The sequence below is a fragment of the Idiotropiscis lumnitzeri genome, chromosome 20 (genome assembly GCF_059441095.1).
Source record: "Idiotropiscis lumnitzeri isolate Australia: NSW breed Sydney's pygmy pipehorse chromosome 20, RoL_Ilum_1.0, whole genome shotgun sequence".
NCBI lineage: Eukaryota > Metazoa > Chordata > Actinopteri > Syngnathiformes > Syngnathidae > Idiotropiscis > Idiotropiscis lumnitzeri.
The window spans coordinates 12,508,995-12,535,111 of record NC_142410.1 but is presented as its reverse complement, the minus strand read 5'-3'; the positions used below and the strand labels follow the sequence as shown (position 1 = coordinate 12,535,111).

General features: G+C 47.5%; 3 protein-coding genes across 8 annotated transcripts; 1 reads left to right on the top strand and 2 right to left on the bottom strand.

Moving 5' to 3' along the window:
- Positions 1 to 108: 108 nt before the first annotated feature.
- Positions 109 to 15,614, bottom strand: heatr1 (HEAT repeat containing 1). Of its 4 annotated transcripts, none has more exons than XM_088284097.1 (46): positions 15,255 to 15,614; positions 15,002 to 15,173; positions 14,519 to 14,674; positions 14,222 to 14,438; positions 13,810 to 13,951; positions 13,618 to 13,719; positions 13,329 to 13,469; positions 12,834 to 13,045; positions 12,607 to 12,737; positions 12,455 to 12,527; positions 12,200 to 12,301; positions 11,993 to 12,110; positions 11,819 to 11,926; positions 11,640 to 11,738; positions 11,179 to 11,267; positions 10,847 to 11,058; positions 10,651 to 10,772; positions 10,267 to 10,464; positions 9,991 to 10,162; positions 9,759 to 9,907; positions 9,215 to 9,407; positions 8,899 to 9,071; positions 8,542 to 8,697; positions 8,221 to 8,460; positions 7,941 to 8,072; positions 7,766 to 7,869; positions 7,484 to 7,630; positions 7,280 to 7,410; positions 6,978 to 7,099; positions 6,768 to 6,896; positions 6,224 to 6,436; positions 5,959 to 6,088; positions 5,554 to 5,738; positions 5,413 to 5,477; positions 5,220 to 5,343; positions 4,961 to 5,101; positions 4,517 to 4,809; positions 4,200 to 4,350; positions 3,416 to 3,589; positions 2,874 to 3,008; positions 2,697 to 2,801; positions 2,174 to 2,336; positions 1,871 to 2,025; positions 1,236 to 1,394; positions 1,054 to 1,162; positions 109 to 557 (listed from the first exon to the last, which is right to left on the bottom strand). In XM_088284097.1, the coding sequence occupies exons 3-46, from the start codon at positions 14,658 to 14,660 to the stop codon at positions 469 to 471; spliced, it is 6,447 nt and encodes a 2,148-aa protein (XP_088140223.1). In that variant the 5' UTR covers positions 14,661 to 14,674; positions 15,002 to 15,173; positions 15,255 to 15,614; the 3' UTR covers positions 109 to 468. The 4 variants fall into 4 exon arrangements, with proteins under 4 accessions (XP_088140223.1, XP_088140224.1, XP_088140226.1 ...); XM_088284098.1 differs by having other exon boundaries at positions 5,554 to 5,735; XM_088284100.1 differs by having other exon boundaries at positions 5,554 to 5,735; positions 7,292 to 7,410.
- LOC148317844 (uncharacterized) lies at positions 15,316 to 24,821 on the top strand. 3 transcript variants are annotated; one of them, XM_088284102.1, is made up of 21 exons: positions 15,316 to 15,575; positions 16,065 to 16,202; positions 16,922 to 17,074; positions 17,199 to 17,395; positions 17,478 to 17,504; positions 17,682 to 17,927; positions 18,052 to 18,177; positions 18,643 to 18,708; positions 20,067 to 20,136; positions 20,407 to 20,447; positions 20,526 to 20,680; positions 21,159 to 21,398; positions 21,635 to 21,715; positions 21,805 to 21,869; positions 22,033 to 22,159; positions 22,513 to 22,683; positions 22,804 to 22,888; positions 22,959 to 23,074; positions 23,545 to 23,712; positions 23,778 to 23,870; positions 24,273 to 24,821. In XM_088284102.1, exons 3-21 carry the CDS (start codon positions 16,971 to 16,973, stop codon positions 24,387 to 24,389), a joined length of 2,295 nt encoding a protein of 764 aa, XP_088140228.1. In that variant the 5' UTR covers positions 15,316 to 15,575; positions 16,065 to 16,202; positions 16,922 to 16,970; the 3' UTR covers positions 24,390 to 24,821. The 3 variants fall into 3 exon arrangements, with proteins under 3 accessions (XP_088140228.1, XP_088140227.1, XP_088140229.1); XM_088284101.1 differs by having other exon boundaries at positions 15,317 to 15,575; positions 17,196 to 17,395; XM_088284103.1 differs by lacking the exon at positions 18,052 to 18,177 and having other exon boundaries at positions 15,317 to 15,575; positions 17,196 to 17,395.
- On the bottom strand, positions 24,403 to 25,991 carry armc7 (armadillo repeat containing 7). Its single transcript, XM_088284110.1, has 3 exons — positions 25,916 to 25,991; positions 25,552 to 25,695; positions 24,403 to 25,447 (listed from the first exon to the last, which is right to left on the bottom strand). The coding sequence occupies exons 1-3, from the start codon at positions 25,989 to 25,991 to the stop codon at positions 25,101 to 25,103; spliced, it is 567 nt and encodes a 188-aa protein (XP_088140236.1). The 3' UTR covers positions 24,403 to 25,100.
- Between the last annotated feature and the right edge of the window lie 126 nt (positions 25,992 to 26,117).

Genomic DNA, 26,117 nt, shown 5'->3' with positions numbered 1-26,117 from the left:
ATCAATATGCCAGAGAAGTAAGAATCGTTACGGATGAAAAGTTCAGAATTCTTGGCACTCTTGAAAACATTCAATAAGCGGATGGATGAGGAAAGGATCAGAAGAAAATAACGTCACACTTGCAACAATTTATTTCTGATACAATAAGAGGTAAAAGTCACATGACCAAAAAGTGCCTTTGAGACTTCTCCATTTCACCACAAAAGAGTTGCAAGTTGACTTTGTTTTTTTTTTTTTATTAAATCAAGCGACTGCAAAATATGTGAGCTTGCTGAAAGTTAGAGCATGACATTTGCAAAATGCTTCATAAGATTATGAATATAAAATAAAGATGATCCAAAGGACTAATCATTGTATGGGTGCGCATGGAAATATTTGTCCTCTTCTAAAACGAGCTGAAATGTTAATATTGTGCTCCATTTCCACGACGACACACGTCTTAACGATATTGACGCCAAAAATGAGGCGTCAGAAGTAGCTCTGCAGCGGCTCTCCCAGGATGTCCTCCATCTCCTGGACCACCTTCTGAACTTGATGCTCCACCTCCTCACACTTGTCTGGAACACAAATGGAATGAGTTGGCACACGCACACACGCGACTCACCACAAGTTGCAGAGCTTTGGCCACACATGAACTATAAAGTGAAAGAAGTTTCATTTTGCTTCTCGTAGCCACTCTGAAGGGCAATCAGCTGAAAGGCACACTCGCCACACAATAAACAAGCAAAAATAATTTGGTCTCAGTTGAATGAAAATCAAAGAAGCATGCAACACAAAAAGAGAGCCCAGTATGCCAGTACTATGATTTTTTTTCTCTCCAAGTTGTGCTTGGTTAATGTGCAGTTGCTTAATGCAAGTAACTTGTAATTTAACAGTTACATTTAATTTCACGTCACGTATTTCTTCTTCGAGGTTAACGGTGGCAAAATTGAGGTTGGCTCGCCGCATGGCTTTGACGTTCTCATTTTGAAATGCTTTTCTGCGAGCTTGTGCTCTCGACGATCCGCAAAGACTAACGGCTTCCGATTGACTCTATTTGAAGATTGTACTGACCCTCCATGAGTTCAGCTAGGAAGGGGATGGTCTCCGGAAGCAGCACCACGTAGTTCTCCTTCAGCTTGGCCGCCAGCTCCATCAACATCAGCAGCGACGAGAAGCGCACCTGACGGAGGAGGAACATGGCATCAATTTCCAGCTCATCGCCGTCGTCACGAAAGGAGCTCGGAAGCTGTCACCTTGGCGTCGGCGTGTCTGCTCTTGAGGAGGATGTTATAGTTGAGGCTTTTCCACTGGGTGTCGTCCGCAAGCGCCACGGCAAACTGACCCACGCACGGCACAACATGTTTGGTCACCCTTTGCTGGTACTCCTCATCACCGCCAAGCGTGTTCTCCAGCTGACACGCACACACAAAAGCAGAGAATTGAAAAATAATAATAATTGTATGAGTGATTGGCAATTGATTAAATAAAGTAAAATAGTCAATTGACATGAGAATGAAAATCATTTATCAACAAAATAAACGGATTGAGTATTGAGTGAATAAACTGCACATATTACTCAAACAACTCTTGCACAACATATTTACATTAAAAATGAGCAGGAATTACTACTTTGGAATACAAATAAACAATTTCCATATTGCACATACTGTATGGTTAAAACGTGTTTTTTTTTTTTTTTTTACGATCGGTATGATTTACAATCGAAATGTGGCCTTTGAGAACAAAAGTTTGTCGGGCCCTTCTTTAACGCCTTGTAGTCATATCGAGAAAGCAAAGTCCGTTTAGTAAACGGCCCGTGTAAAAAAATAAAAAGCATCACACTTTAACTCCTCCCATCTAGCTGACATATTTGCACGGCAGCTCTCACCTGGTCGACGAGGGGCACCAGGAGGGCTTCGGCTCGCTCCTTGCTGAGGAAGCGCTGCGTGTCGTACAAGAAGATTTTGTGCAGGCAGTCCAGAACGCTGCAAAGCAGCAAGTTGCTCATCTCGGCACCGTGCTCGGAATCGAACAACTGCTCATCTGAAGAAAGGAGACAAAGTTGAAAGAGTTTAGGAGTCATTAGTGTTGCTGTTGGACAAATTGCAATAGAATCACCAAACCAAATCCTATCGGTGCAGCGTGTGTGGGCATTAGCAACTGGTTTAAAAAAAAAAAAAGCAGGCCTCACCCGTCTTGGAGACATTGGTCTGCTGAAGGAGGTCTGCGAAGGGTTTGACCAGGTTTCCCGCAAACAGGACGAAGAGACCTTTGAGGCGCTCGGCAATGCAGTCGGAGAGTCGGAAGAATGTCAGCAGACGCTCGTTCCTGCCAGATTTACTCCAGTCGATCAGCTGAAGAAATGGCGAGGAAAAGAAAGAAAATCTTTACAAGATGGATTGGGGGGGAAATATTGGGTTGGAAAAACAATCGGATGCATGAGGGATCACTGGATTATAAGTAATCAAACAAAAAGGGAGTAATAAAAGAAAATGAAGTGTATGTAAAATAAGTTAACTTGTATTAAAAGGAACTTGGAATTATTTAGAATGAAATTAGAAAAATTTAACTTTAACAACATTTAACTTAAAAAAAAAAACACTTGATTAATAATTTGCATTTCTTTTCATTTAAATTATAAATGCTATCAATAAATTTGGACTGAATACATTTTTAATCAAGTGCTCGATGAAAGAACCTAAGTGGCCGGTCACCTTGAAGAAGAGCGGCCTGAACGTAACCTCCGACAGCTTCATCACCATGACGAGCAGACAGTCGATCACGCTGCCCTCGATCTGAGCTGTCCTCGCCAGGTCGCCCTGCACCGAGCAAAACGTCAGAAGGTCCCACGGACGGACGCACGGACAAACACACGAGAGCACCAAACGCACCCGGCAGAACTGGGCTCTGAAGTCCAGGGCAACGAGGAAGAAGCCGGTGAGCTCCGATTGGTGGAAGTTGAGCTGCTCTTGCTCCATGCGGCCCACGTGTTCCTTGAGGATGCTCATCAGCGCCCCCAGCTGGTCCTGAGGGGGGAAGCACTCTGCTCAGACACCGCTTGGTCCAAAGCGGAGCCATCGGAGAAGATGCCTCAGCGGTTTACGGCTTGGGGAAGTAGCAACCATTTTACTCTCTTTGCTATATGTCGTGCCATCTAATTAAGAATGAACAATGACTTCATTGTTTTCCGCTTTAAAAATCTGGAAGTAATTGACACTTCTAACCTTCCCCCAAATGCAGCTCCTCAACTCACTTCAAGAGAGTTGCTTGGAACCATGACGCCAAAAGCAGGCAGCAAACCTTTGTCTTTGTTTTAATGGCACTCTTCTGTGCCAAGATGACACAAAATGGCACCAAAGCAAGACTTTTCTTTCACTACTTTCCGCCACATCCAATATGGTGACCCGTATTCTGGTTGTACGATCTCGCTCACCTTCATGTCTGGCACCATGATGCTGTAGCACTTGGTCAAGACGGGGAGGAGGACCCTGGGGGGGAGCTTGGTGGCCAAGGAGCTCCTGAGTGAGGCCAGGCATGCAGAAAGCTGATTGGCTGCGGATGAGGAAGATGACGACGACTGCTCCAGTTGACGCGTCAGCTGACACACCTGGGAGGGATTGACACAACCTTTTTCTGTATGAACTGCATCTATCTACATCCTTTCATATGCGTGTTAACTCACAATGTCTCCAAGTAGAATATAAAGTTTGTATTAACGCCTTGAGTGCTTTGGACCGAAATGTATATTTATCAACAATTTTGGGTGGTCTGACAACTTTCTGCATTGCAATATTTTATGCATACTTCACGATGTAAGGGGCGACAAGTTTTATGAATAAGGCCGCGGGGTCGAGATCGCGGCCGGAGGGCAGGAGACAGACCGGCAAAAAGGGTCAAGTGCCCAGCTCTGCTTACACGTTTACCCATTTCATGGACTGAGAATAAGAAAATATTATTGTTCAGTGCATGAATATGGTCTAGTTTTCCTGTTGAATGCCGTATACGCAGCACCTTCCTTACTTGTGTGTATTATACAAAGCGCTATTCTCACATGTTGCCTACTTTTTTGGACTTGTATCTGTATTTTGTGTTACAGTCAGTCATTGAAATAATTAAAATTGGTCATCACTATCAATGGTGTACTCAAGAGTGAAGAGGATCAGACATCATCTCCAAAACAAGCAGAGCGTTTCTTGGGAAGGCCCAATTTGACAAACCTGCAAGGTGATGTCCTGCAAGTAAGGGCTGATGAAGTGCGCAAGCGTCTCGGCGACGCGCTGCAGGGCGGTGACGGCACTCAGCAAGTGAATCTTATTGGTCAGCAGATCTTTCCGCTCAGTGAGCACGTTCAGCACGGCCGGCATCAACCTGCAGGCAGGCCAAACGGATTGATGGCGATTTAGCACTTTTGTTGCTCCGTTTGGCAACCTGAGCAGCAAACAGAGCCGCCTCGAGCAACATCCCTTGAATAGAACTTTTCTACAGCGAACACGGCAGGCCGAATGTTCCTCAGACGGACGGGTCTGGCGCAAACCTCGGCAGCTGTGGGATGGCGAGAGCTTTGAGGCCGCTGACCACCTCGGCGATGCACAGCAGAGCGCTGGCCGTCACGTTCTTCTCTTCGTGCGGCGACGTGATGATCTCCACCACGTGCAGCAGGACGGGGACGAAGGCCTCTTGATGAGCCCGGCCAAAGAGGCGGCAGAGCAGCTTGAGGCTGTAGAGTGCCGTCTGCCTGTTGACGGCCTGCTCGGACAACGCCGCGTTCCCGCGTGCTATGCCCACGATGGCGAGGAGGTCCCCGATGAGCTCTAAGAGGACGCTGACCTGCAGTGGCGAGACATTTGGATGCCGCTTGCATTTTTGTCCACCGTGTTTTGTAAACGCCTTAAAAAAAGTGTTACTGCTTGTATGAACGTCATCCAGTCAGCATCTCCATTTAATGTTTTTGGATTTTCTCTCTCTTGCGCTACGTTACCTGCTCCTCTGCCCACTGTGTCTTGTGCTGCAGCTTGTTGTTGAGCAGCTCCATGGCTTTCCTCCTCACGGACGCCAGCTGGTTGCCCATCAGTCCCCTCATCACCGTGATGAAAGTGTCCGTGGGCAACAAAGCGTTCAACTTGGTGAGAATGAAAGGGAACAAACATGTTGTTTACGCATCTCGAGAACAATTGAAAAACAAACAAAAAAAAAAATCACATTTTGCTGTGGCGAGTTGTAGCACGGAAAGCACTCACCTTATCCAACACGTCGTAAGATTTATTGAGAAGAACCCTCCAAAACTTGGCGATGGGCTTGTCGGCGTTCTCCTCCACACAGCGAGCGACGCACTGAATGTAGCGCAGGTTGTCCTGGAGCAGCCTGGACAGACGATCCTTTTTGAGCAACCATTTTTGGCTTTTCGTTTGATTTGATGCGAACCAAACTCACTGCTGCTGCAGCTGCTGGAGGGACTCTGCACGGGTGCCATCAACAACGTCCTGAGTGTCCGCTACCTGGAACAAAAAACATGGAAAAGGCTTGCAGACACGCCAAAGTAGGCTGAGGGCCTTTCTTCTAGATCTGTCTCACCTTCCCGATGAAGCTGGCCGAGCCGAGCAGCTGAGCCATGAAGGAGACGGAAAGGAACTTGAAGTGTCTCAACTCCTTGCCGCTGTGGGCCTCCACGCTAAAGAGCAGCTTCTCCATCTTCTCCTCTTCTTCCTCCTTCTTGCCGGCTCCTCGCTGGCCGACGGCAGGCTTGGCCGCCGCGCCTGCTGAGTACGCAAAAAATCAGCCGAGGCAAACTGTTTGCGCCGGACAATCGAACGGCACGCCACCAAAGACAAATGTCATAAAAATGTTATATTGTGAAATGAACACAAATTTACTTGGTGTGAAATCTCGGCTAAACGGGTGAATACACACGAGACTAGATTAAGTAGATCCTCCTCCAAGGAGTGGATGACCTGGTTGACATTGTGAGCATTCACTCACCATCCTCTTTGTCATCGGGAAGCTCGATGAGGAAGTTGAGGATGTTGATGAGTGACGTGAGCTGCTCGGCCACCTCAAACTGGCAACACACAGAAATCCAGAAGTCCATGTCTCGCTCCAGAGCCGCTTCCTAAGAAACCAACGACACCAGAATATCTTCATTCCATCTTGCTTGACAAGACAAGACATGATGGAGGGAAAGCATGGGACAAATTATGGGGAACTAATTATTTAAAAAAAAAAGAAAGAAAAAAAAAATCCTTGCCTTCTCGCTTTCCGGGCTGGACGGCTGTGTGGTGTGAAGCTTAAACAGGAGGAGCATTAGGACCCAGAGGAAGCGGGCCGGGCCCAGCGTGGTGACCAGCTGAGCGAGGATGGGTAGCCGTCGATGTTCGGGTACGTGAGGCAACGCGTCGGCAAAGACGTGCACGATCCTCGTCACCGCAGCGTTCACGCTGCTGTCTGACTGGCCCTGGGCCTGGAACAAGAGACATATTCACCGGAATCCGCCTAAACATCCAAAATAATAAGAATAATTTCGTTCGGCTTGTCCTTTGGAATATGAGGGAGAAACAGCAACACGATGTGAGTCACAAAAGTTCAGGCAGTGTTGCTGTATAAAAAAAAAAAGGCCTCTGATGAACTTGAGTTTCTTAGTTGGGCAGTAAATAATAATTGCCATCATCGCTTTCTCAGCCTTGTTTTGGAGACTGAGGCGTCACAAGAGAAAAAAATGTTAGCGTTGAAGACACACAGTCAAGCCGTTGACTTTTCATTTGGATCGCAAACCCAACGACGTCGAGCCCGACCTGAATCAAAGCGGGGATGACCATCTGCACAGTCTTGTCGATGACTCTGAAGCTGTAAGCATCATCGAGACGCATGATGTTGGCGCCCATGAAGGTGAAGATGGGCATGAGGTTGTGCAGAACTTTCTCCTGGAAGCCCAGCACGGACAAAGTGCCGGTCAATTTTGTTCCCATGTGAGACAGCGATCCCAAAATGTGCGAGCAACTCACAGGGAAGATGTTGGCGACGGCACCCAGCAGCAGCAGAGCGTGATGGTGAGTCTGCGGCACATCCGTGGCTCGGATGCACTGGACCACCAGCTCCACGCTGAACTTGTCTTCATCCAGGACATCTGGATGGACAAAAGTGAAAAGGACTTTTGCCAAGATTTCTTTGTTTGGAATTGCAAGCAAATATTTTAAAATGATTGGATGGTGGCAGTGAACTCAACTCCCTTCATAGCGAGCAGCAGTTTGGACGATTATGGAAAAAAAAATCTTAAAAAAAATATATATATATATATTACACTCACCACAACACCCACCTGGCGTAGTAGCTTGTCCATCCGGCGACATTTTGTTGCAGATGTGGAGCAGGCAGCTGAGCAGAAGCTGCTTCGTGTACTCCATGTTGGGTTGTTCCACGGAAGACGCCTCCAGGCTCCTGAGCCGCAAACGGAGCAACGGGATCATGTAGCCTCATCAACACACTTCCTGTTTGCGTCTTCCAGCATTACCTGGCGAGCAGCGAGAACAGAACCGGCACCAACATCTGGGCTCGCTTCAACTTCTTCTTGTGCTGCAGCAGCTCCAAAATCAGAGTGACTCTGCGCCAAGAAACAGCGCCATCCTCCGGAGATCGAGCGCTGCTCTCATCAGGTTTCCTGAGGAAGGCATGATAGCCGTCAGCCGAGGAGAAGACAGTCGAAACGCCATGACATTTGTTCCAAACCCCCTCAAAAAAAAAAAAGGACTTCATAAAGCGCTTCCTGCCACATGTGTCAAAAAACAAACTGCACCTATGCATCATTCTGCTCCGGCGGGTTTGCTGAACCGTCACGGCGACTTTGGCTTTTTCCGGTGGTGCCAGCTCGTTAGCCAACAGCTGAGCGTCCACTGCAATCTGGACACACAAGGAGAGTCATTTGGATTTTTAACTGCTTCAACGCAGATTTTTGGCAAACACTCGCTCACCGCTTTAAAGGTGCGGCCAACAGCGTCGGCAAGGATCGGACTCCTGGTGTCCACCAGCAGATCGAACATGGCTGTCAGCAGCTTCTGTTGGACCAGCTCATCTCGCAAGGCGGCAAAAAATGGCTTTGAGATCTGGGGGATGAGTTGAGCAACGTTTCGAACACATCAACGACACTTTCTAAGCCTGCATAGAACAGAACTCAGAACTGCGGCAGACGCGCTAACCCCGAGCCCATCATGCCGCCTAACCTGGACACATTTTTGGGAACAAAGCGCTGACCTGTTTCAAAGCGATGACCTGGCAGCTGAGGATGCCCGACAACGCTGCTGTGGGCGTCTTCATGGCTTTGACCAACAAGTCCAGACAGTTGCGATCGGCAGCAAGCAAAGGGGCCGCCGCCTCGTTGTACTTGGCGAGGATGAGCTGCAGCAGTCGTCCCTCGTCCGGCAGCATGGTGAACATGTCGGGGTCATTGTGGAGCAGCCGATCCAGCACGGGCAGCAGACCCGACAGGACGCCCTGAGGAGAGCGCACTGAGCTGTGAGTACCCGTGAAGGCAAAGGGCCTCACGAACTTTTGGGATGGCGTCGATCAACTCGCCTGCCCATTGACGTGGCAAAACGCCCTCAGCAGGCAGACGGCGGTATAGGACGGGCAGCAAGGCGCCTGGATGCTCAGCAGCAGCTGATTTATAGACGACTGCAGCGGCGACTTCCTTTTAGCCGACTCGCGTGAGTCATGAAGACCACCGAGAGCCTGCAGGTCGACATCCACATATGTCCCCCGTGAGCGCAAGCAAGCAAATGAGAACAGGTGCTAAGAAATATGACCCGACAACATAAAAATGGCCAACATACGGACATCCTTCTGCCGCATCACAAGTACGTCAGTTGAGGAGTGTCTGTTTAGCATGTACGATATTGATACGTTGCTGCATGAAAGATGCGAGTTCCCCACCGTGCTCAAGTACGACGGGTCGGCAACTATTTCCTCTGAAGTATTCAGAAGCTTTCCGATGATAGGTGTGAAGGGAGAGGCGTTTGCGGCTGATAGGCTCTGCAAAGCACTGAGTGACGCCCTTCTGATCTCTTGGACAGGAGAGGTCAAACAGCACAGTAAGGCTGGCACCACTTAAAAAAAAAAAACACACACATGCAGACAACAACAAAAGACACCAAAGAAAAAAAGACACACACGTTTGTAAGCACACATGTTTTGAGCTGACAAGTGTTTCGAGTCATATTCGCCGCGTTTTTATTTCAGATGTATTTACCAGGCGAGTTGGCTCCAGCAAGCTGTGCCAGCGTGGTGGCAGGCTGGGCGCTCAGCAAAGCGCCGCCCACGTAGAGCGACTGAGTCTGCAGGACTGCGCCCACCTTGACACCGAGCTGGTCCCCGTGGTTGTCACCGTAGCCCCACAGCATGCACAGGAACTTGAAGAGCACGTCCGCATCACTCAGATGAACCTGCCGGGAATGGCCAAAGTTCAAAGTGCAAAAAGATGATCAATGAAATGTCAACTACAAATCACAACCTGATCAAATGTACCACACCAGCATGGCTATCATGGCAAAAAATACTAAATAAAGCGAATTCCACTTTCTCTTGCTAAAAGCCACACACATTCAAAGTCACAGATACTACTGTGTAGAATTTTGAATAGTTATTATTATTGGTTAATAATAAAAGTAAATTTGACAGCTGATAACCCGTGCAAGAATAGAGTCTAAAAATATGCCTCTCTCGTTTTATTGTGTGGCTCAGAGACAAACGGCCCCCGGAATCTATTCAGAGAACTCGATCTGTAGAACTCAAACCTCGACAAGGAGCTTCATAAGCTTTCGAAAGCTGTTGGCCGTTGGCCCCTCGCCGGCGCCGCTGACGAGGACAGAGAAGAGGCGGGCGATGAGGCCCAGGTAGCAGCAGGTGTTGGTGTCCAGCTTCTCCGGGTTCCACCACACAGCAGCTGGCAAAGGAAAATGTTGTCAATCGAGCCTGTAGAGTTGCGGTGGCAGGAAAAAGCAAAACGTGGCTGGAAGCTTTGCTCACCTTTAAAAGCGTTGTCGCAGCACCGGAGAGAAGAGATGAAGTCTTGGAGGAGCCAAATCATCACCTGGCCATACTGTCGCTCGTGCTGCCTGCCAGGATGCTGCTCACATTTGCTCAAGTACAAGGACAGCGCCTCGCTGAAGGACGTGGGCGCCGCAGAGGGCGTGACTTTCTGTTACACACAGGAAGCAGGACATCACATACTGTTGGTGGGAGGCAAAGTTGAGTCCAAGCCAGCAATTGCCAAAATCTGTGGTCGTTTGGACTAAGGCTCACCTGCGCGTCATCAACCTTGATGACTTTTAGCAGCGGCGCCTCCAGAACGGCAAAGACCCGCTGGGCGGTGAGCAGGTGCTCGGTTTCGCCCAGTTGCTTCAGACCCAGCAGAAGCGTCTTGGTCATCACCATGAAGAATGTGGAGCCTCTGACACCGGAGCCACGCTGCTGCTCTCCCAACACACCAAACTTCTCCAGCTGACATGCAAAGCAAACAAGTTAAGATCAAGTCCTCGCTTGAGCGTAAGGTGAGACGATGCACTTTCAGCTCTTCAGTGAGCAGCACAAAGCATTTACAGGGCTTCCCTTTTAGAATTTTAATGAAACCACTGAGCTGATCTTGGAATAAGGCGGTAATAAAGCAAAAAGATGTGAACAACTTACAGCGTTCCGTTTGGCCAAGTGCTCCAAGTCGGCCAGGTTCTTCGTCAATGTGGAGACCAGACACTGATTGGCCAAGCCGACCTTGTTGGCATCCGAGCTCTGCTTCATCACTTTGTCCAGTTCTGTGTGGACAGAAAAAACGCTTTCAGGATCAAGGTCCAGTTCAGGAAAACCTGGTGGAGGTTCTGGCGGCTACCTTCTGCCCAGGTCACGGTGAGCGGATGGCGGGCGAGGACGGCGCAGCGGGCGATGTTGCGCGTGAGGCAGAGCTCAGCCGAGTCCGCACGAGCGGTGGTGATCACCAGGAAAGGCAGCAGCCCCCAGACGATATTCTCCACCTGCTCGGCGCTCCCCTTTCCCAGCCGGGAATCAGTCAGTAAACGCACCGTTTCTGTTAAAACTGGCAGCCTGGTGGGGGGGGGGGGGGGGGTCACAATTGGCACAGAAACCAAAATGGAGGCTGTAAGGTTTCTGTTTATTTGGACGCGGAGAAATACAAACTATGAAAAAAAAAAAACAAGTTCCGACCAGCTGTCGGCCTTGGGTTGATCGATTCTTTTCAGCAGAGACAGCAAATTGGACACAACAACCTCGACGTCCAAAACGTCCAACAGCATCTGGAAAACAACAACAAAACTTTAGGTACTTATCTAATATCTAATTCCTTCACAGAATCCAATTTGATTTGTCAAAAATCATTCGATAATTGATTTCTCAAGTCTGTTTTCTTCCTCTTCAACTACGTTCTGGGGTCCTAAGCTGCCAGGCCGCAGGCCGCACGGAGAGGCTGAACAAAAAAAGATTTTATTGATCGAGTCAAAACCCGCATCCGGTCATGTGAAAAAAAAAAGGAAGCTCATGGAGCCGTGGAGGCTGCTTTGCCACATGGGGATCAAGCACTCCAAAAAAAGGACAATGAATTGAATTGCATTTTGTTTTCTTGAGTTTCTATGCCCGTCCGTCAAAATATTTCTTGATGTGAAGCTGACCTCCAAGGTTTGAAGAGCCGCACTGACGACCTCCAGCAGGTCATCTTTCAAGCGCTCCACGACGGCATCTTTCAGAAAGTCCCGGTCCAAACTCTGAAGCTGCGCAGAGGAAACAAAAGTCAGAACTAAGCCAGGCGGCAGAAGAACACGTTAAGAAGCGGCGAGGTCTCCGATCACACCTGGCCGGTTGCCGCAAGGTTCCTCAGGTGCTCCAGAGCCGAGACTCGTAGCGACGGCTCCGGGTGCTTCAGGCTGAGCAGAAGCGACGTGTCCGAGTCGCCCACAATCTGATGGAGCCAACATTTGGGTCAACACTCGAAATTCAGCGCGGCTCGTCTCGGAAATGATCGCACCTGGAATTTGCCGCTGCACATGGACAGAGAGAGGAAATTCTGGAAGAGGCGTTTCTGCTCCGAGTTGCTGGCGTCTGTCGCGTGACCTGAGAGGACGCCATCCAAAGCGCCCGAGTATCTGAGGTGCAACAAGATGTTTTGGCGATGTGGGAGGAATGTGAAGAAATATTGGGGCAGTGGACAGGTCAGGGCACCACTTGCACTCACTTGGACTCAAACAGTCGCACCAGCGGCCGCAGACGCTGGTTGAGGGTGTCGAGGTTGTCCTCGGTGAGCTCCGTCTGAGACATGTAAGCATCTAGCAGGCAACTGCAGCAACAAACAAAAACATCCAGAATTTTATTGAATATGGGGCTGAACTTGTCCACACATTTCTAGCTGGCTACGCTCAGAACAAAAGCCATGCTAGGGATGTGATGGCGTCAGCTCATTAAACGTCTCAAAGGGCTAAAAGATGTTTACCGAGCCATGTGTCCTTCCAGGCCTTTGGTCAGGGGGATAGACTGCAGGAGCAAATCCAACACATGCGTGTCGCCTGTCGAAAAAAAGAGCGCGAGAGATGTCCAAACCGCCAAAGTTTTATGTTCAAGGTTTTGCTTGGGTTGCGTTTTCACCTGAGCTGCCAAAGATGGCGTGGACCAGGTGAGGCAGCAGGTAGCGCAGCAGAGGGCTCACGTCGTGGGTGGCGGCCATGAGCTGAAGCGTGGATGCCAACGCAGGCATGGAACACACACGGCTGCAGAATCTGAACACATACAAAAGTCCACACGCTGTAATGAACACTATCTTGCGTCCGAATCATGTCGGTTAAAGCTCCCCGGTTGACTTAGCGCCATCCCACCTGGACCCGGCCGCGCCCTCCTTCTGACTCTGCAGCAGTACGATGAGGCAGCCCAGCCCCTCTTTGGCCAACACGGGCTCCTTAAGCACAGACATGCTGATGCGCATCGCCAGCGTGTTGATTAGACTCGCCTCCATCGCCACTTTCACCGCCATCTGGCACACGATCATGTAGGTGGCCGCCTTGTAGTCAGCCAGATTCGACTTCAGACCCTGAGAGGAGGCGACAGAAATAGGTCCACTATCAAACAGATACACTTTTATGAAGACAATAATTGTCACTTTTGGGAGGTGCCAACAACTTTAGAGTTGAACGTAATTCATTTCATTTTTGATATGCTGCATTTCAACATTGACTGTCTGGCCTTGTTACAAAGCACAAAAGTTTAGAGAATCAATTAACCTATTCTTGTGTCAAAATTATGACCCTTTTTTTTAAACAAATTTTGCTTGTGGACACACATGATGAACGCAATCGATGTGAATCAATCTGTACCGTTTGCACGTATGGCAGCAGTTTGGAAATGATGGTGTCTGACACTTTGTCAACGGCGTCCAGAACCGACACGATGGTGGAGGCGTAGAAAGAGAAGATCACTCGGAGCTGGGAAAAACTTTTGGAGTGTTCGGAAAAAGCCTGAAAGAAGTCCACAAACCAACAGTTGCATTTGTGCTTTTTCTGCACTGCTCATTTGAAATAATGTCCAGTTTAAAAAAAAAAAATGAAAAGTGTCAATCCCGATTCATTCATTATTACCTGATTCATGCGTATGAAGCGTGCCTACCTGAATGGACGTTGTGACGATGTTGCAGATGAAGTCCATGAAGCCCAGGTCCGAGTAGCAGTGGGTCACCAGAGTCCCTTTGGCAAGCGGCACGCCCGGTTTCTAAACAACCAAACACGGACAAAGTCAACATTTAGCGTGCCGACTGGCTAAAATGTGAACTTTCCTCCGGGAGACTTCTCCAGGTCTGACCTGCAGAGCATGCAGCCAATTCCAGCGGTGTGTGGCGTCCTTGATCTTGAGGAGCTGCACCACTCGGACAAAAGTGTTGGTGTGGTGATAAGGCAGGACGCAGGCCAGCAGGCTATCCACATTGTACAAATGAATGTGGAAGCTGGACACAAACAAGAAGGAACTTAACAACGTGTCTCCATTCTTGACAGTAAGCGTGTGGACAGGCACTAAGTGATACGCTACAAGATGTGTTTTAATATGTTGAAGTGTGTTTGGATAAGTTTAAATGGAGTAAAAATGTGTTGAAATGACCAAATATATATATATTTATATATATAAAAAAATTTTCATCAGTTTCTCAACTGGTTATTAGAACCTATGACAGGTTGGTTTGGATTGACTGATTTAGCAGGTTTAAGCGACAGCATACCGGTGCACCAGCCACTCGAGGCATTTGTGCGCCGGCTTGAGGAGGAAATACGGGGAGACGCGGGTGAGGAACAGAGAGATGTTGGCGTCCAGCTTCTTGTTGACGTCTTTAGACTGGACGCTGCGCTCTAGGGTGAGCGATGCTTGGCTAAAAAGAGAGTCCTGGAAATCCTGAAAGGCTGGTTCAATCCCCAGCAGCTCCTCCAAACCCGTGCAGCCTTCATAAAGAGAAAGTTTGAAAAGTTACAGAGGATGAAAATGGATCGAGATGCAAAGGAGGTGGATGAAACGGACTCACCCAGAGCATAGAAGGTGCTTCTGTCGAGGGTAGCGGCCTCTTTGGGGTCAAAAAGAAGGGACGCAACCTCTTTGCGTGAGAGCAAATCTGGGTCATTCTGAGGAAGCGCCAGTCGCTTCAGCTGGTAGGCTAATGACGTCATGGTGGTTTTTAAACCTTAAACGTTAATATATTTAACACATCAATCAACATAAAATGAGAGGGTACGATGTGCAAAATATTTTAAGTCTTGGTGCTTTTTATTCTATCAGAGTTTCCAAACAGCAAATTAAATCAGCAAATAGCCACAATATAGGTGAAACGTGGCGTTGCAAAGATTCGTAGAAACAAAAATATTGCCGAGTGGGATTGGTGAAACTTTATGGCATCTTAGTTTAGCGAGTAAAACATGGATCAAACAAGCACAAACACTGTACGAAACGCAGCACTATTTTTTTATTAAATCCGCACGTCATTTAGTGTCATGAGAATTTATAGACTAACCTGTTTTCTTGTTATCCTCTCCACACACGTGCGACAGCTGGAAAATGTTGTGACCTCGTGCGAGATGGTTTCACTGCCGGGTTACATCCGGTCGTAAAGATCATTCACGTCGTTCACGTCCGCCTTCGTCTTGAAGGAGATTTTTCCTCAAATGTATAATTTTTTTCTTATGCTGAGAAAATAAAAGTTATACATAAAATAAACAATCTGCTGAAAGTCACACGTTCAAGTTGTGTCCTGTTCTCTTCCGTACCATTACGTCTAGAAGTACAATACTCTTTGAGGCAGTTATCACGCCAACCACACGGGGGCGGTCGTTCAACTTTGGCGCTATATAAATCGCGAAGCAGAAGTCGACGTAAACTTTCGGCACATTATTGTTTGGACAACGAGTTTTCAAGGAGGCTTTTTCCCCGTGATACTCACGAATGGACAGAATTTAAACTTTTCAACAATTTAAATATATTGATAGACAATCGGCTAGCCGGTTTTAATTATGTTTGCTATCTGAAGTTTTAGCCTAAATCCAGACCGCGGACCGTCCAGTGTGTCATCTTGTCAGCTGCGATCGGTGGTTAGTTTTTTCTTGTTGTAGTTTGTATCAAATAAATTAGTTTGAAGTGCTAACGATTGATGCTAACGGCTAACGCAACGCCGCTTTTAGATTTTGGCGGGGCTCCGCCCAATGCGTAATGTGATTGGTGCTATTGTGACGCCATCATGACAACTCTGATGCAATTGGCTGAAACTTTACAGTGCGATTTAAAGACCTCAAAGCACGTGTGAAAGTGTCTTTTGATAACCTATATATATTAAGAATTTAGTTTTAATAGTTCAAGTCGGTTTTTATAGGACAATTTTATGGCATATAACATATTCGCAAAAGTTAGTGATATTCAGCTTTTGGGTGGAATTTTCAGACGAACCTAATCCTGAAATTTCCCTTGAAAGTGCAATACAACCCAAAGGTTTTTTGGTTGTATACTGTATTTTTCTTAGTTTTTTTTGTACTTCGTGATTTCCTGACCAAAAACACGTCCTCCTCCTCCTCCTTTTTTTCTAGTTTACATTAATTGGCTCAACGTGTGTGGACGGACTGCTGTCTAATCCAAGGCGGTTTACAGAAAGACTGAGTGACGTTTAGCATCACACCGGAGCATCTGATCTGCCGCAGGTGGCCATTGTCAAACGGTGCCTGGCGGTAAGTCAAGTCAAGTCCTTTGTTCGAGCTTCTGGGAAACGTTGGCTCAAAGTTCAGGTTGTCCGTCTGTGTGTGAAAGAAGGGGCGCGGCCTCAGCAGCTCACTGACCTGAGGCGGTGACAGGAAGTTGGTTTTGTTATACGTTGTGGAAAAAGATGCATTTGCTTGACGTCTGCCTGATCGGGAATGAGCGTTGGTGACGAGGATGAGGATCGACACTGCTGGGGCTGGACAGACCTGTGTGTGTATGCTCGTGTTTATTGTGCTGTCAGTGCACACACTTTGTAGGTCAGTGTGCCTGGCCCTCATGTTACTTAGCTACTGATAAAACTGCAACAAAAGTGACCTATTTAAAGCTATTGTAATTGAGAGGTTATCTTATATTTTCTCGGTCAACAGAATAGAGTCTGAAATTGAATATTTTTTTAAATCATATAAAAAAGGAAGCACACACAGTTTTTCTCAATTTCCATTATCCAGATTAAGAAAAAATGCTCAGTGACACACTTGGGCCCCAACATCAATCGTTCATTCTCCACTGACGAAGAACCGCCATGGAATGTTATGACTGTTGCTCAAGGATAATCGTGTTTATATAGTTTAACATCGAACAAAAATCTTAAATGTTGTCAGATAACTTGTTGTAATTTCATATCAGCAATACAATTTGTCTTTTTCTTTTGACAAATGTACTTGAAACGTTTTCTCTGCTTGCTCAGCTCCAATTACTGGTCTGCGGCGTCCGATTCGGACAGCGATCCCGGCGCCATGTCCAGGCGCAGTCTACGTCTGGACAACGTCCCGCTGGACCGCAGCCTGCCACAAGACGGCGCCTCCCTCAGCGTGGGAGGAAACGGCTGGAGAAACACAAGGTAGACGTCACTCGCCGTTCACTCGTCTCATGCTTGCCTTCTATTGTTTTCTTTCACAAGTTTTGTCTTCTCAACTGCTTCACCGTGCAGTTCTGAGATTGATTACCAGCCGTCTTTCCAGCAGGACGTTGAACTCGCGGCGCTCTCGGCTGCACTCGGCATCCTGCTCGGAGTCGCTCCTCGCCCGCACGCCTCGTAAATCCTCCAGCCGGTCGCTCCATAGCGACGCTTCCGATGCCTCGCTGCTCTTGTCCTTGTTGGACGAGTCCTCGCTCCACGAGGCGTCCGTCCAGGAGAGCACGGTCGTCGACAACTTCTGGGGTGAAAAGTCGCAGCCGATAAGTCTCAGAGCATCGTTTCATGAGACTGATGATGCGATGATCTCCATTTTGCGCTTCTCTAGGTTTGGACCACGACTTTGATCCCAGAGGTTAGTGAAGCCTTCAAATTTGACTTTGGCTGCTTTTGGAATTACTCTTCATCACCAGTTGGCCATTTTGTCGTGCTGCTTGAATGTGTCAAAATGCGCCCTCTTTTATTGCCTTAAGTGTATCCCACAGGGCAAAAAAAAAATGATGGGACCATTTGGTGGTTTGGTGTTTCCCAGAGAGCACCATTATGGCGGGGCAGAGCAGCATGGTGGCCAACAGCACTCTGATTGGCTCAGACGGCCGCTGTCCCGTGCACCCGGTCCAAACACTGACTCGGGTCTCCTGCAAAGACTGCGAGTGCGGCTGGAGGGAGTCCGAAACTTCCAAACTCACGTCTTCTTCCAAGTACTCGCCGTCGCACTCGCCCGCCTTGGAAGCGTCCGCCATCTACTGCCGGGAGCGAAGACGGCGATCCAGAACAGGTGAGGACGGAATCCAGCAATGTTTGGATGTCCTCGTTCTTGCGCGTAAATGTGACATCACAGCTTCGCTCGTCGCCGTCTCCTCCTGCGGCGTTCAGAAGTGATCCTCGTGTGGTTCTTGTAGATGTTTTGCAGCTGTGGTTGGACTTGCTCCTGGTTGGCGTGAGGAGGGCGGCACACAGTTGCAATTCTGTACTGGCGCGTGTCCGGCACAGGTGTCAGCTTGACAATAAACGTGGAAGGCCGGCCTGTAAGAGGAGATTTTTTTTTTTTTCCCTCTCATTGGCAGGGTGTTCCACCTGGTTGTCTTTGGTGGATTTTGACCAACTCACAAAATGTCAAGGAACTAGCAGATCCAATTTTCGGGAGGATTCACCTTCTCTTCTGGTGCTGAGAATTCTATTTGTTCTTGTCACTTACCTGTAAAGATTTTTTTTTTTTTTTCTAGATGTGCTAAACATTCTGCACCACTCTGATGCTGCCGAGGATCCAGGAGGGAAAACCCGCTTTTTTTTTTTTTTAACTCTTGTTGGTAACAGTTTGCATCCCACTCGCATTTGGTTCCCCTCCTCACACAAATGGGCTGCACCTCTTTTGACTTTGGCTGTTTCTGTGGAGAAATGCAAATCCCTCCTCAGCCGAGGGTGCGGCGGCGGCGGCGTGAGCAAGCATCTTTTTGTCCTGACTGACTACATTTTCTGTTTGCTTGTTGCAGGTCGTACGGACCACGGCGGCGACATGAGCACAGAGCAGAGGGAGCTTCACCCCAACGGACCTCTGTGTAAGTGAGCACACAAAAGCACCTCACTTGGATACGTTTGGTTGCAGGACTGACTTGAGCCACCTCCAAATGTCACCACAAACTTGTCCAGCTTCCGTGTTTGAAATTAAAAAAAAAAAAAAAAAAAGAATGCTGCACAAAAATGCAATATCGCAACACCTGTGCTGATTGCGGTAAACCCATGTTGCCATTTGAATTACGCAGTTGTGATTTCTGAAGCCCGTGGGCAGGTTAGACTGACACGGCGACGCATATTTTGCATCCAATAAAATTCCAGCCTCTAACATACGTGTACTCTGAAAGCCAGAAATGTTTTTTTTTTAAATTTGAATTCATTTAATGCAATCTATAATTGAGGTTGCATCTGATAGTCTTGAGGCCAGCAGACAATTTTGCTGCTGATGTCTTAAATGAAAATTCTAATTGTAATTTTAGACTTCCTTTAGTCAGGAAGATATTGTTGATATTTGCATCCAGTCGAAATGGCCGCAGCTGCCTCCCTTACTTTCTCGTCCCCACCTGGTGTGTTTCTCTCGTTCACTCACTGCTGCCATCTACAGGTGATGACTGCAAAGCACAGCAGCACGCGGGGCAGACGCACGTTGGCGGCGGCGGCTCGGCTTGGTTCGCTCGGGCCTCGGAGCTCTGCTGCTTGTTGTGGAACGTCACTGTGTTCACAGGTTAACGCCGCTGCTGCTGCCTCAAAAGTTTGATTTTTATACTCTCGCTGGCCACAAAATTAGGTGCACCCGTCCAATTGGAAACAAAAGAACAACAATTCAGGCACGGTCAGCGTTATATTCATCAACCCATGCATCATATTGAGAACTTTCACAGACTTGTAGGAGGAATGGAAAGTATGTCTGATGTCGGTCACAAATGAGCGGAATGACGCCCGAGAGAAGAAATTAGATTGTGCAGGTGTACCTCATAACGTGCCTTGATGCAAAGTTGTGCCTCCATTACGAAGGAGCCTTGTTTCCTCAGTGTGGGGTTTGTGTTGGCTGACCTCGACGTTGTGGACTCTGACCAGGACAACCTCGTCGTCGTCCTCGCCGTCGTCATCCTTCTCCTCTCACGCTGCAGGTCATTGCCCTTCGTAGAGCAAAAGTAGTTTGCTGTCGTCGGAGGTCGCTTTGTGTCGCTGATGTCTTCTTCGTGGATGCTGAGAAGAGTGCATTGATTAAGTTCTTTTTGTTTTGTGTCTGACATTTATTGAAGCCTTCTTGAGTGTTCTCCTCCTCCTCCTCTCTAGCAGGTTGCAGAACATCTTTCCTCTCTCATCTGATTTCCCATCACTTTTGCTTGCAAATGATGTCCTTCTCATCTTTTGATGAAATGTGCATTTGTGCGTTTAGGTGGGTCATCCAAGCTGAGCGGCGTGTTCAAGTGGATCAGCAGACGCAGCGACAGCCCTCTGCTGACTCGGTAATTACAAAAGGGCCCAATTTGGGTTTTTAGCATTCACAGCTGCTCAAAGTAACACGCTTATTTCGGGATTGCCAAAATGTTGTTCTTTTCAGAACAGGGATGTCAAACTAATTGACATCATGGGCCAGTTTTCCTCAAAGGGCCATTGACTGTGAAAACCACTTTGAATTTGCTTTGGGGGGGCCACATCTGGCACCCGGGCCTTAGCATGTCAGTGTCCAGATGATGTCATCATAAACTCAGACCTTTGCAATTTCTGCCCTACAGGTTTCCTCTTGCACTCTTCTTGGTTCTTCTGATCGTCTTCAGTAGGTTCCTGCTCATTCAACATTTTCTAAAAAACAAAAAAAAGAAGATTTCGAGTATCGTGCTGTTTTGTCTTTTAGGTTTGTGTTGGTTCGGCCCGTCTCATCTACCAGCTCCAAGAGTCCTGCAGTGGAGGACTTGGGTCTCTGATAGCCCCGCCCTCTCCACAGTCGACCGTCTGGCTTCTGCTTCTGAGAGCCACGTGGCAGGGGGCACGGTGGACCACTCGGAGGAGGTGAAGTTGAGATTCTTGCACCCAATTTCCACTCATGGTCAGAAGTAGATGGAAAAGTTTATTTCAAACGCCAGACTCGTACGAGCACACTTTTTGGACTTAAACTGTTGTCATAAAATCTGGCCTCATTTTCAAAATAAAAAAAAGAAGTATATATATAAATATATATATATATATTTTATTTTATTTTTTTCAATCAATAAGCTCTTATTCCTGTTGTAATGAAAATGTCTTTTGTTCTAAAAAGCAAGCTCATTCAGATTTATGTGATGACATCACAAGATCTGTGCTTTTAATTATCCCAAAGCTGAGGTGGGGAAGGGTCATTGTTTGATGGGTGTGTCGATCCTCCAGTTTTTAAAATGAGCGGGCATCATTTATTGCATTTCATATTTTTTGGACCTCCAAACTTTGGCACCTGGCACCCAATCCAAGAGCCGCCGGTCTATGAGTGTGCCTCCTCCTTATCCCTTGACAGGAAGTGGCGCCATCAGAGTCTACGCGCCTTATCCGTCTGGAACGCAGCCTGGCATCGCTTTGGGAGCGTGTGGAAGCTGGCGATGGCAGGGCGGAGCAGAGACATGGCGAGATGATGCGGAGGCACACGGAACTGCAGCGCAACAGCATGAGTGGCAAACTGTGGCTTAGCAGAGTCGTGAAGCGGCAGCTGGCCCGGCTGAGAAGACGAATGGATGACAACCGACAGCAGACGGAACAGGTGGTCACTGGTTGTTGCATAAGTCGGCATTCCACGAGGGTCATGTTTAGATCCTTTATTACATGGTCACACCGCCATCATATTAATGGAAACAACCAACAAAGAGTAGCATTAGGAGAACTGCAAGAAGTGTAAGTCTAAGCTAAAAAGGAAATAGCAGATTAAGATTTTGGTATCTGCATAAAGTGACTTTTTTCGAGTTTCAGTTGTGACTTACACTTGTTGTCTCTGTTCAGGAACTATTTTGGCTGCAGAGTCAAATGTCTCGTCTGGATCTTGTGGAGTCGAATCTGCAGAACCTGGCGACCGAGGCAGAGGTGTTCTTTCCCCCCCCTTAGTCCTCTGCACACAAACACGAGTGCGGTGTGAAAATGGCCTTGATTACAGCCCAAGTTTTTTACTCCAGGAGGCAATGTTGAGGCAAGAAGCCACCGTGACGGCGGCACCGGCAATTCCTTGTGATGCGGTCAGGTAAGTTTCCAACGTGCTTCTTCTGAGCAACTCCACTTTTTTTTTTTTTTGTCACTTCCTGTCCACACACACTTTGTCAAAGCAAGCAACACCTGCCTTTGAAATGCCAGGTAGCAAATGCATGGCCTGCCGTTAATTTGCATGCAATCACTCTCCCTCGCAGCATCGGCGTGGACCGACAGTCCCACGATGCCTTGCTGGCACAGGTGGGCCATCTGGACGCGGCTCTGAAGGACATCAGGCGGCATGTGGACGGTCTTCTGGGATGTCAGCAATTGGACCATGAGACTGTGAGACGACTGCAACTTTGACATCTTTGTGTCGTCAAATAGGGTCGGGTCATTTAGTTTAAACCGAGAGTCTTCAATCCTGTTCCGCTGTCCTGACCTCTCTTCCTGCTGCAACACACCTTAACAATCCTGATCCTTTCAATCAGGTGTGTTGCAGCAGGAAGAGATGGAGAACAGGCAGGACAGCGCAACCTGAGGAACAGGATTGAAGACCCCTGGTCTAAAGTTACTTTTTTTTTTTTGTTGTTTTTAACCAAAAAAAAAAAGTGGATGTACTTTACTTCCAGCCCTACCTCACCTTTTCACCCTAAATATGCTGGAGTCACATTTTCTCATCTTCTCTTACTTGACAGATTTCAGCTCAGGTCCACAAGGAAGTTGGTGCATTGCTCTTGAGGAACGATCTGCGGCCGTCTCTGGCCTCATTGGAGCGTAGCGTTCTCCGCAACGCCAGCCGGCATCTGCACCAGCACCGCCGTGAGGAAGTGCCCAGAGACACGGATGCGATGCCGCTAACAAGACAGGTGAGGACGTCAAATGCTTTTACACAAAAATGATCTGTTAAGAAATCTCCAAGTAGCAATGTGGTTAGGTTTTCGTTTTTGCAGTCGAGCGCCACCTGATGGCTTGTTGCTTGTGTGCAGGATGTGGACCTGATGGTGAAGAACGCGCTGCGGATTTTCTCCCACGACCAGACCGGCCTTGCAGACTACGCGTTGGAGTCAGGAGGTGACAAAACGAGCCGCTGTTTGTCAGATTTTTTATTTATTTATTTTTTCATATCATTGTCATCCTGTAGGGGGCAGCATCCTGAGCACTCGCTGTTCCGAGACGTACAAGACCAAAGCGGCACTGCTCAGTTTGTTTGGTGTTCCTCTGTGGTACTTCTCGCAGTCTCCGAGAGTCGTCATCCAGGTGAAGCGGTGTTTTCGCTCACCCCTGCTGGACATAACAAATATGAAAAAGATTAAAGTCAGGCTAAGGAATTAAGTGATCCATTGGTGTGGGCGTTTCGATTTGTCAACTGGAATCCAACCATGAGCTGCCACTGGTAGGCCCGCAAAAGGCTCTCGCTTGGCTTGTTTGTAAACCAATGTAATAACTAACAGATTCCTGTAGATGGCGGTGTTGCTTTTTGTTTGTGTAAAAGAAAAAACTAAATAAATGCATTAGTCAATTAAAACAAATCAAGATTAGAAGGTGAATCTTGGCCTGTCACATCAATTGTGGGAGAGAAATGCAAACACGGAAGCTGGACAAGTTTGTGGTGTGAATGAAGGCTATCATTTCTGTAAATGAGCTATTTTGCCTTCAAAAGTCTACTAATTAAGGCGTCTCTTTTTATTTTAAGGCTTACTTCCAAGTTTGTGCTCGTGTTCCCGCAGCCAAATGTCCATCCCGGCAACTGCTGGGCCTTCCGAGGCTCCGCGGGTTTCCTGGTGATCCGCTTGTCCATGCGCATCCTCCCTACCGCCTTCTCCTTGGAGCACATCCCCAAAGCCTTGGCGCCGAGCGGAACGCTGCGCAGCGCCCCCAGAGACTTCCGCGTCTACGTAAGCGTTGCCGTGTACAAAGTCCTGTGGAGGGTTCTGCGTTTTGAGTTGGGTTTGTGCTTCAGGGTCTCGATGATGCCGGTCAGGAGCAAGGGATGCTGCTGGGCTCGTACATGTACCGGCAGGACGGAGAAGCGCTGCAGACCTACCGCGTCACTGTGAGTCCACGTTTGCACGAAGACGCCGACGTCTTATTGCCAGCTGTAAAGGATGTCTTTATACATTAAAAAAAAATGATTGTGAGAATAAAGTTTCCTCACTGATTAAAGTTTGCCTTTCACGCCACAATATGAGCATCTTGGGAATGTCGGACTTTGGCTTGTTCTTACAATATGTTTTTAAGACATTTTTATCCTGACAAAATGTGTCATTGTTATTGTAATGATTCCAATTTACTTCTCCTATTACAACTTATTTTTCTCTTTTAAAAAATGATTTTAATGTAACATTTCAACATCTGGAAAATTGGGCCACGTTTTTGGGTCAGGGACTCCTGCATTTTCTCAAATCGTCATGTAAGTGACATTTATTAGGATGTTTTGTTTTGTTTCTTTAAACAGGAGAAAAATGAGCGTCCCTTCCAAATCATCGAGTTGCAGGTGCTGTCCAACTGGGGCCACCAGGAGTACACGTGCGTGTATAGATTCAGAGTGCACGGCTCTCCCCAGGATGCCTGAACGCACCGCTTGCCTTTTTGTGTACATTCTCGAGTTCCTGATAAAAAAGGAATTGTTGCCAATGATTTATTTTATCTCCTTTTCTTTGTCATGTCAAGTTGGGCTGTTTTATAATCGTTTGCGCTCTTTTGGTTGAGTTCCTCTGTTTTTTTTTTTTTTTAAATCATAAAATGATAAATCAACAGACCTTGTGGCCTTTAATGCAACACAACTTTCCATAGTTGCCAGTGTGCATGCGCTTCGTGTTGATAATGGCGACAAATGTGATGAGATATAAACGTGAAGCCTTCAAAGTCACAATTGCACTAAACTCAGTATTTTATTTTTTTGGTCTTTTGGTTCATGGTTCTATTACATTATGGGCCTTTTCTTTTGAATGTTTTCGTATTTAAGATATGAATAATAAAGATTTACCCTTCAATGGTGCCTTGAGCTACAGGCGTTTCTTGCTTTGTCATTCCCAGTTGGAGTTTCAAAACACCAGTGCTTTAAAAATGGCCAACTAATGTCAAATGTGTGTCATCTTCAACATCTAATTGAAAACACAACAGACGTGGGAATTGTTTGAGTCAATAGTTGTGGTTGTAGCAATGGATGTCTAAGCCCTCTGTGGAAAAATGACATCTTAATGTACATCCATGCAACTGTATAAAAGTGCCCATCTAGTTGAGTCAAAGTCTACTGGAAAAACCCAAAATGGCTCCTTCTCCTTCAGTTTTTGGGCAGCGGGATGCCCAGCGCAGTCTGCGTCCGTCCCGCCATCCCCTGCCGGGCCTGGCTCACTTGCTCCTCGCTGCAGCAATCCTGCAGGAAGACGTGAGCCAGGTTGCGCAGGCGGGGGCTCTCGCACAGGGAGAAGCGTAGCATGCATTCCAAGATGGCCACGTTGCTGATGCACAGGCGTGACGACGGAGTGGACAGGTTCATGAGGGTGCTGATGGCCGATAGAACTGTCTCCTCCCGCGGACTGGACAAACAGTTCGTGACCAGAGGGATGGCATCGCCCTGCAGGATGAGGTCGCAACATTTGGGATCCATGCTGAGGTTGCACAGCCCCCCTGGTGCAGTCAAAGGGGGGAAAAAAACATTTTATGGGCCTCAAGTCAAGGAGAGACACTTTAATGTGGCGTAAAAAAACACGATGTGCCACAGGAATCTTTACCTATCCCAAACTCCACAAAGTTGTCGTTTTCTTCTGTGAGCATGTCCAGGAAGAGATCAGCCACCTGGAGCTGCTTCAGGTGCTCCATGTTCTTCGGATCGTAAGCAAAGTTGGCCAAGTTGGCAAGGACTTGCTCCTTTGCCTCTGGAAGCAAATGCATTTGCGTGATAATCAAGTGTTTTCGAATGAAGACGAAAGTATTCACAACAACATATCGCTTTTGCTACACACGTACTCATATTGTCCTTAATGTACATAAGCACGCATCGTGTCCTGTACCAGTTATTTATTCATATTAGCGCGAAACATTCATTAGAAGTCGCAAAATCTGATCGTTTAAAAGAACACGAAACAACTCACTCACCATCACTATCGGTATCCTGAAACTCCGTGACGAGTGTTTGCAAATACTCAAAGCGGTCGCATTCCTTCTTCCACATGTTATAGTTTCACGGTTTATCGTTTCAGCATTAAAATCATTACTAAGTGTGACTGCAGTGGTACGTGGAAAAAAATATGTAAACAAAACACGGCAATGGTTCACCGTGTGCGTCGCATAAATAAGT